The sequence below is a fragment of the Palaemon carinicauda genome, chromosome 7 (assembly GCF_036898095.1).
Source record: "Palaemon carinicauda isolate YSFRI2023 chromosome 7, ASM3689809v2, whole genome shotgun sequence".
NCBI lineage: Eukaryota > Metazoa > Arthropoda > Malacostraca > Decapoda > Palaemonidae > Palaemon > Palaemon carinicauda.
The window spans coordinates 15,176,327-15,186,326 of NC_090731.1; the positions used below are offsets into that span (position 1 = coordinate 15,176,327).

At 35.1% G+C, this 10,000-nt stretch overlaps 1 protein-coding gene across 3 annotated transcripts in view; it reads left to right on the forward strand.

Annotated features, from left to right (window-relative positions):
- The first annotated feature begins 4,826 nt into the window (after positions 1–4,826).
- Positions 4,827–10,000, forward strand: part of LOC137643870 (CDK5 and ABL1 enzyme substrate 2-like) — a 46,626-nt gene continuing 41,452 nt past the window's right edge. For 2 of the 3 annotated variants that reach the window (XM_068376605.1, XM_068376604.1), the window contains exons 1-2: positions 4,829–5,080; positions 8,909–9,062. In XM_068376605.1, coding sequence (XP_068232706.1) covers positions 4,861–5,080; positions 8,909–9,062 — 374 coding nt within the window. In that variant the 5' untranslated portion in view covers positions 4,829–4,860. Of the gene's footprint in view, positions 5,081–8,908; positions 9,063–10,000 lie in introns of all 3 variants that reach the window. The other variant, XM_068376603.1, reaches the window with a different exon arrangement.

The following is a 10,000-nucleotide window of genomic DNA, read 5'->3' on the forward strand; positions in this document are numbered from 1 at the left end:
AGCTTTGTCAAGGAAATATTGGGTTCACACAAGTCTGTTTGGATACGATCACCCAAAACTGGTGATATATAAAGCCCTTTTATCACTTCCATTGGTATCATACTAACAAATTTTGCATAAAATATACAGAAAAACAAGTAAATCTTGTCACAAAAACATCATCATCCTTATTTCCTCCTACGCCTATTGACGCAAAGGCCCTCTTTTAGATTTCGCTAGTAGTCTCTATCTTGAGATTTTAAATCAATACTTCACCATTCAGCATCTACTACACGCTTCATAGTCCTCAGCCATATATATATATATATATATATATGCATATGTATATGTATATGTATATATATACATTAATTATTTATTCATCTAGGTTTATATGTTCATATGTTTATATACTGTATATTTATAAACATACATACAGACATATATATATATATATATATATATAAATATATATATATATATATATATATAGCACTCGTGATTTCGAATCGAATTCAAATTCCTGAATTTGACAGGAATATGTAGGCTACGGTAGACTATATCCTATCGATTCCTTTATGGTCAATCTTAGAGGCTGTCCCCCACTTTGCCAAAATGTCCTTCTCTGCCTCTGGACTCGGAGTCCTTGAAGCCCTTACCGATCTTTCCGTTTATCCCTTTTAATCCCCGTAAATCTCCTTTTTTTGGACCTTTCTGGGGATTAGCTCGTCTTTCGTCTTACCGGACTTCGCTCATACTTGTTTTTCCGTTAATTTCCCAACATGTTTGAAAATTCCAAGGTCACAGAGAGAGAGAGAGAGAGAGAGAGAGAGAGAGAGCTATTGATATATGAAAAGGATTGTGTATATTACGTAGGTAATTGAGGAACGAACATGTCTATATATATATATATATACTCTATATATATATATATATACTCTATATATATATATATATATACTCTATATATATATATATATATACTCTATATATATATATATATATACTCTATATATATATATATACTCTATATATATATATATATACTCTATATATATATATATATACTCTATATATATATATATACTGTATCTGTATATATATATATATAGAGAGAGAGAGAGAGAGAGAGAGAGAGATTCAAGAAATGGAATTACCAGTAGCTACTTCATTTATGTTCTATACATAGTCGTCAGTCGTTTCTTCCCTTTAGAGGTATTTATCATCAAAAAACAAAATACTTCTCCTTATACGCGTAACCGTTGAGCACCATCTATTTTTGCTTCGTATTCTTCATAAGGGTTTGTTAAAACCAATATTATTTGGGCCATGTATGTCATACTGATATTCGAAACAAACTTGTTTTTGATTCTGTACCTATATGGAGGACAACTAAGTGTTTTCTGAGGACTATGACTTTTGTCTAAATCCCCAGGACAATTTACAGTCCTAGACCAGTTAAGGGACTATCCAGTAGGGGGTCGAATCCCGGTCGAGGACAGAGAGGTTTATAGTCGAGGCGAGGGTCAATTCCAGGTGAATGCCCTGGAGGTCAGCTTAGCACCTTCGATACGAAATGGCAGTGCTTTAAAAATTTGCTGCCAAGTTCAGAAGAAACGTTTATAGCTTCATCGTTGTTAGAAGCTAGGAAATTAGGATGGCATTTAATAACTGGCAAAAGAAATGATCATAAACCAATTATATTTGTGTTGTATATCTTTTGCTGGCACATATACCTTACAGCGGGAGTGAGAATACTTAATTTGGCTTATATATATATATATATATATATAATGAGAGAGAGAGAGAGAGAGAGAGAGAGAGAGAGAGAGACTAAGCATTTCAAGTTGCATCAGTAAATGAAAATGAAGACATTAAGCAAGCACGTGCGTGCACACACGTACAAAAGCGAGAGAGAGAGAGAGAGAGAGAGAGAGAGAGAGAGAGAGAAGCTGTTAAATCACTTAAGAGTAACCCCCATCAACGCACTCACATCGATGTCAACAAAACCTAGCGAAGAAACCTTTTTGAAACAAAAGTACAGATGAACACTGCATACGAAGACGAGATTATAAGACCTGTTTTTAAGAAAGTCCGGGTTCCTCTGAAGTTCCAGAGGACGAGGCAGGGCAAGCCCTTGAGTTCGGGCGAGGAATCCGGCGACCTTTGTGTGTCATTGTGGAGAGAGCCACCTTCGTATTTAACGGGCTGCTCTTACAGTTGCGGTGTTGCCTCACGTGAGCACTGTTTTTAGAATACGCCAGCAGGCGTTGCACAAGGAGGGAGAGATGGTCTGTTTATTTTCCTTTTAATGCGAAATTTCGATGTAAAAGTTATATCGTTTTCGGCATGTGGACTTTGGATTATAAAAAATAAATACCTAAGCCTATAGAAAATACTTTGGAGCTATATATATATATATATGTGTGTGTGTGTGTGTGTGTGTGTATATATATATATATATATCGATTTTACCTATTTATTTAAATGGGATAGCTGTTTATCAGCCCATTCACACACTCACAATTGAGAATATCCAAAACATATCACAATCACCAAAAGACTAAAATATATAAACTTTCAAAACAGTTCTGTTAATGTTTTATTCTTATTTTTTAGAGGATAAAAAGAAAAAAAATAATGATTAATACGAAGGCTACAGTATAAGGCCCGCCAAATATTATCCACGAATGGAAGGATGGAATAATTTACTAACTTGGTGTTAAAAACAATGCTCTGAGACTGTAAACAAACGTTTTTTTTTTTTTTTTTTTTTTTGCTACTTACAAACCGCTTAGCGACTGCATATCTCGCTGATACGACAGTTATCAAATGCTGCATTAAGCGGAGAAACTCATAGATTGCCTTTATTACAACGCAATTAGTAGACGATATAGCATTCCTTAAGCTTTCAAGGACAACTGTGTTTTGGAGAGAGAGAGAGAGAGAGAGAGAGAGAGAGAGAGAGAGAATTATACGTCAATCGATGTCCAAACACTAGTAAAAAAAAGTCCTAAATAAAAAGCACCAATGTAGCTTTCGTCTCTTATCTCGTTCCTAAGATAACAGCCAGCTGTGTTTTGGATAGAGAGAGAGAGAGAGAGAGAGAGAGAGAGAGAGAGAGAATTATACGTCAATCGATGTCCAAACACTAGTAAAAAAAAAAGTCCTAAATAAAAAGCACCAATGTAGCTTTCGTTTCTTATCTCGTTCCTAAGATAACAGCCAGCTGTGTTTTGGAGAGAGAGAGAGAGAGAGAGAGAGAGAGAGAGAGAGATCCGTTTTAGTTCCCATGGCTGCAAGGCATGGAGTTTCTACCTAATGAACCCGACCATGGCCAACCACAACTTCCACAAGTTACCAACAGATGTGTCATACCTCGTCAGCAATTTCCCTTTTTTTCAATTGCTGTTTCGACAAAATTCTTCTTCATACCTAATCAATCGACATTTAACTTTGGTAAGCAAATTCTTGCTAAGATATGAAAATAAATAAATAAAACGTGTCGAAGAAGATGAAAAGCTTCCGGGCCACTAAAGTCACGTGACTTCTTCCACTCTTGTTTACATAATATCGATCGACCACGCGTTCTTCCCGTTATTATTATTATTATTATTATTATTATTATTATTATTATTATTATTATTATTATTATTATTATTATTATTATTATTATTATTTAAGCAAAAGCCTTAGTTTGTAAAGAAGGATGCTACAAGCCCAAAGACTACAAGGAAAAATAGCCAAGTGAGGAAAGGTAATAAAGAAATAAACAATGCGAGAAGCAATGAACAATTGAAATAATATATTCTAAGAACAATAACATATCTTGCCAGCATGTCTTGTAGTATTAACCGTCACGCCAAAAGAAAGATTATATTTCTACTATATATGATTTGCTTTGAGGTGAAAGATAATTGTAATTGCAGACAGTGGATGTTTATGATCGACAGATATGTGCTACAGCTCTGCAGTTTGATTAATTAAGCACGTAGAGCAATAATGTTACAAATGTTACCTGTAACATGTTAAATGAGTTTGAATTTGCTTATTTTTAATTAAAGAAATAAGACTAGTTTTGATGTAAATGCTAAAAATCGAGAAGGTAAACAATATCTCCTAGAGAATTTCTGGATACAACTATCGCCTATATAACCTATATTTGTCTGAGCGTGAAAATAAAGATCAAAAGATACTACATTTATAACATCTTCGTTAATTAAAACGAAATTTGGATATGAAATAACATCATTACGCAGTATCTCCCGTTTTTTTCTTTTTTTCGTTTATTTTTGTTTCAATATTCATTTCTCAGCAACATCCCGTTGGTGCGAACGCGAAAGTTAAACCAGCACAGTCTGAATGGAAGTGTATTTATTAACTTTTTTATGATCCATATGAACAATACAATTAAATAATTATACAATTTTATAATATTAATATTTATTTGTGATAATTCTTGTGATAATTTCCTTCAATTCATAAAATAATAATGAGAGAACATGAAACGCAGACATTAAATCCCACAAAATTCAGAGTCACACCTATCAGCTGATGAGGAGCAGAGTTGCCAGGATGGCTTTTTTCGGGCCAAAACTTCAAATTTGGCCTTTTTAAAAAATTAATTGGCCGTTAGTGATATCATAAAAAGAAAGTTTGGCCTTAAATCTCCTACCAAGGGAAAATCCCTTGCCAATAAGAAGTGATGGCTTTAATACACTACGAACGATGGCCTTAAATGATATAATTTTTTTGGCCAGTTTTACAAATAGGTTGGCCTTTTAAAGTTACAGCTGATTAGAAGTTGGCCTTTTCCTACTTAGAAAACCTGGCAACCCTGATGATGAGTGCGACCAGCGTCGACTGCTGCCAGTAGTAAAGATGGCGACGGTAATGCAGAGACAGCGCTCCCGCCGAAGGCTCGCGGCACTGACATTTCTCTCTAATATCTCCCTCGATGGCACTCACAGGGACACGAAACTTTCGCAGTACGGAAGGGCAGGATTCCTCGGGAAAATAGTTGCCCCTGACGCCAAAGGAGGCGATGGCACCGAAGATAAGAGCAACAAGGAGAATCAACTCCAAAGAAATGAGTTTAAAGGTAACACCACGATTGCTTTTATTTTCCCCGTTCCCTCAGACGTTGGCACTCAGCTTGGGCATCATCGAATTGATTCAGGCATGTTCGACAGGCATAAAAGTGTCTCTAGTATTGTCATGCTCAAGCTGACACGTGTAGTGAAAGCAGACACGTCCTTGGAAATTTCCAGTCAATATTTACTTTGAAAAGTAGGCTAGACTGCTTGGGTTTGCGTAGTTCATTCATAGTGTGACAGAAGGTGAAGACCCGGTGTTATAATCGTGTGTATTACCGGCATCATCTTAAATATTGGGGTAATATACGCTTTCGTATATTTGCGTTTCTCGCTGATAAATCGTAAGCGTATTTACATATAAAATAATCATCTGTTAGTGATAACAATTTTAGTTGGTAATTTTGTATATTATTCCATGGTAATGTAACCTATGAAAAAAACTACTGTTTCTTACAGAAAAAAATTACGATCTCTTCAAAAATGACACTCGTTTCCGTCGCAAATGAATAGTTTCAGAAATATATATACATCTATATCCTACGATAATGGGGGACCCCCAGTGGGAACTCGGGGTTTTGGGTGGGGAAAACATACTCATTTAGTTACGGTCATAGATGGTAAGTTTATTTTTTTTTTCTCGAATAATTTTGACCGTTTCATATATACGAATCCTAGCTTAATCTTCCGTGATTTGACTGAACTTAACCAGAAACTACCATTATACATCAACAAATATTTTTGGTTTCATTGTAGTTTCATTACAGTAGATTGAAATAATTCCCAATACTTGAACAATTTGTAGTAAAATCTATCCTAATACCAGCAGTCTTAAATTACCAATGACGTTGAAAGTTCCTAAGTACGTGATAAGTGTAATGTTCCTTCTATATATACACTCGTATCCCCCTTTGTTACCATCGACCTCTTTATAGTAATCTATCGCTGATAATCTAGCGTATTGATAATGTCATAAAATCTGTCGTATCATTGCTAATCATATGATAGCCAGATCAGCTGGGCTATCGGTGATATGCATGTTTACGGGCCAGTTGGTAGCAGCTCTTAGCTACCCTATTTTTTCTTCTACTTTACCTCTGTTTCCTTCTTTCTGCTATCTCCCATTCCAACCTTTGAACTTTTACATCATAATGGAACAGTGGGAGTTTTGCCCACAAATTTTCCTACCTTTTCACCTTTTTCCACCCTTTTTTTACTTTTCCCCATATTCTTACAATTTTTACCTCCCCCACATTTTCATCCTTTTCCCCACATTTTCATCTTATCCCCACGTTTTCATCCTTTTCCCCACGTTTTCGTCCTTTTCCCCACGTTTTCATCCTTTTCCCCACATTTTCATCCTTTTTCCCACATTTTCATACTTTTCCCCACACTTTCATCCTTTTCCCGTGTTTTCATCCTTTTCCCGTGTTTTCATCCTTTTCCCGTGTTTTCATCCTTTTCCCACGTTTTTATCCTTTTCTCACATTTTCATCCTTTTCTCTACTCTTTTCTCACATTTTCACCTGTGTGCAGAATCGTTTCCCAGACTCCATCGCTGGAGTCATAAATTTACATCCAAATTTATAAATACAATATTGTATTGCCCAGTAGCATTTGTTCATTTTGAGAGGTTAGGCTATTCACTTTAGTTTTTTAATGGTTGGGTCCCATCATCTCTATTGGTGCCTTGCAGAACCCACTCTCTTATTTTCACGTATACTTGTGTATGTAAATGATATTGGATGGCCATGAAAAAATATCGCTGTGAAGCTCGTCTTTTCGCTGGGTAGCGGTAACGTCGCGTGTTAGCCCATTACGTTGACGTCGTGTACCATAACTAACGAAGGAAGAAGAATTTTGAAGAAACCTAATATTGTTTTAGAAAGCTGAATAAATTTCCTATAATACATGAATGGATGATGCGAGCGGATGACGCCGAAGTGCATCATCGGATTCTCAGAAGATTAAAGTGGCGGAACTCAAAAATGGATTTTGTTGAACAGTGGGTTGTTTGTGTAACTGCGTCTTTTATTTAATTTGTTTTTTACTTTAGACAAGGTTATTTATCATGATCGGAAACATTTAATGTTGCTGGTAATTTTTTATTGAATGTCAAGTTCAGATTTTTTGGTTGCTGGCCAAGTTTTACCTAGTTCCATTGTATACCTAACCTATGCAAGGGTGTGAGGACTCAAGTAAGGTGGGGAATAGGCCTTTATTCTGGACATGTAATTGTTGTGAATGAAGCTTGAAAAGCCCATAATGCTCTTTTTATGTTTTACTGTAGAAAGATGCTTTAACCTTTTGTATAGGTATGTTGGATTTTTACCAAACTGGAAATTACCTCTGAAAAGATACCCTTCAGTATTATCACTTATTTATAAATAGGTAAATGGAATTGTACATAGTACTGTCTTTCATTTGTCATTGTGGTTTATTTTCTCCTTCACAATTTATGTGTTTTAGCTTAATCAAGACTAGCTTAGGCTCTAATTTGAGAATTAATGCTGTGATGTAATGACAGTTCATAGGTCTCTTGTGGGATACTGTTTTAATGATTTGGTTTCTTCATCATACATGGCAGCAGATGATATAATGGGGCGCCAAAGTGTGTTGTAATTTTACAAGAAATGTTTTTGATAACATCACTCTGTCCATGTATGCAGTACAATCTTATTGAATAATTATTTTTCACTAGTTTCTTCAGTTAGCCAGAACATTCCAGTAGTAATAAGTTAATTACCATTCACATCTCACTACTCAACTTGTATGCAGGTCAAATACCAGTATGTACCTATTGTATGCATACCAGCCAATTCATTCATTCATTGCTCACTAACACCGAGTTTTGCATGTTTTTCTGTAGTCTTCACCCAGGCCTCATATTTTCACGTGTATTGTTTTAAAATCTAAAATTTTTTTGTTTGAATTCAGTTACGTGAGTAAATGCAAGAGGGACTCAGTTCAAGAATATATTTATATTTTATGCTTGGTTATAATCCAGAGAGGTCTTTTGTCTCTCAATTCATTTACTTCATAGCTTACCATTGTTTTTCTTATATTGAATTTTTTTTAGAGTGACATCTTGTCTTAGTGTGACTATGACTTTGATGATTAGATCATTTTCAGAGAAGGCTAGGTTATGTAGTGGAGTGTGACGATTATTCACTTGGAAATGAGAGGGAAATTGTCGTGGTGTGGTATTAATGTAGATAGGAAATACTATGGTGAATCGGAACAACGAAGATTAATATCAGACTCATGATTAGGAACAGGGTACACACTGATTTGATTCATGGCAGTGGTTTATGGGGTTTTGTATCGGATCACAAATTCTATTGTAACTTCTCATATGGACAGAATCTCTGGGTCTTTTTTTGTCGTCTTGGCCAAGGCTTTTGATTTTCCAGTTGCCAACTATTGTATCCTTCAGTATCATTGTGGATTTTGTATGGAAAGGAGAGTTTGAACACCACCTAACTGCATGATTCAGTTAAATTTCTTAAGAAAATTCAATAATTTAAAGTCTTGCCAAGGAATATTTTCCTCAAAGTACACCTCTTTTCCATACTTAAAAGCCTATGAGACTTATTGCTATTCATACATAAAACCAAGAGAGTGAAATTCTTTTTGAATTGAAGAATTCAAGAGTACAAATGCCTAGGCTTGAATAAAACTTTTAACAGATACTATATAACTTAGTAATGGTCCAGGCCAATCTCTAATTTTATATGGTTAAACAATTTTCTAGTCTTTTGTGATTAGGTTTACTTATGGAAAATTTTTTGCCTTTTTTGGTACCAGGTATTTTATGACCATTTTATTCCATGCAGGAAGGAATTGGAACAATTCAGTTGCACCTGCTGGGGCAGGAAGTTGCTCTCGAGATGTATCCGAAATTTCTGCAGTCTCCTCTAGTGACAAGTCTTGCAGCGATGGGGGTACGGCTACTCTTCATTATCCGGTTCCTGTTCATTTCAGAGACAGGTAAGGATACTTGGGAAACTTTTAGATTTAGGGATATCCTGCAAATATATAGGTTCATCAGCTTTTAGAGACTTTATTGAATTTTTGAAGGTAATTATTTTTTAGTAAGATTTACAAGCTGGAGGCTTTTAGAAAATTTATACTATATTGTAAAGACAGTTGAATAGTCCCCTTTTCATATTCCATTACTGTACTGTTTATTTACAATACAGCATTACTATATCTGTTTTCTTCATGTTGATAGTTCTTACCTATAACTTTAATACAGCCAAGTTCAAGTGACATGAATGTTAATTATTTTTTGTGGAAGATTGGAAAACACTAGACAATATACATAGCCATAGTATAAACAAACTTTGCATGTAAAATTTAACCCTTTTACCCCCAAGCTATTTGGAACTTCCAACCCTTAACCCCCAGGCGTTTTCTTTTTCAAGCACATTTTGCAATATATATTTTTTAAATTGCTCTAACAGCCTCAATTTTCGTCATAGAGAGGTCAGATTGGTCTCATTCTTTTGGAAAATGCCTGAAGTTTCTCGGAAAGTTATAAAAAATATGCAAAAAATTGTAAATAGCAGTTTTTTGCAAGGACATACTTGTACGCCCCGGGGCGGTAAAGGGATGAGTTTTGTGAAACGTACCAGTACGTCCATTGGGGGTAAAAGGGTTAAAAGATAGAGGTTAGTTTAGAGTAATGAGGTTGATTTATAATAGAGCAGTAAACATACCTCCATTCTGTTTTATTGTGGTAGACTTTTTATTTTTCATGTGTAAAGTTTAACATAGGATAACTGCACAAAAAAAAAAAAAAAAAATGGTCTCAGTGGACATCTTTCCATAGGTAATGATATACAGTACACTTTTTAGTGATGGATTCAAACTTTGCAGGCTATTAATATCGCCTCTTCCTTTTAGATAGCAAAAGATTTACGACT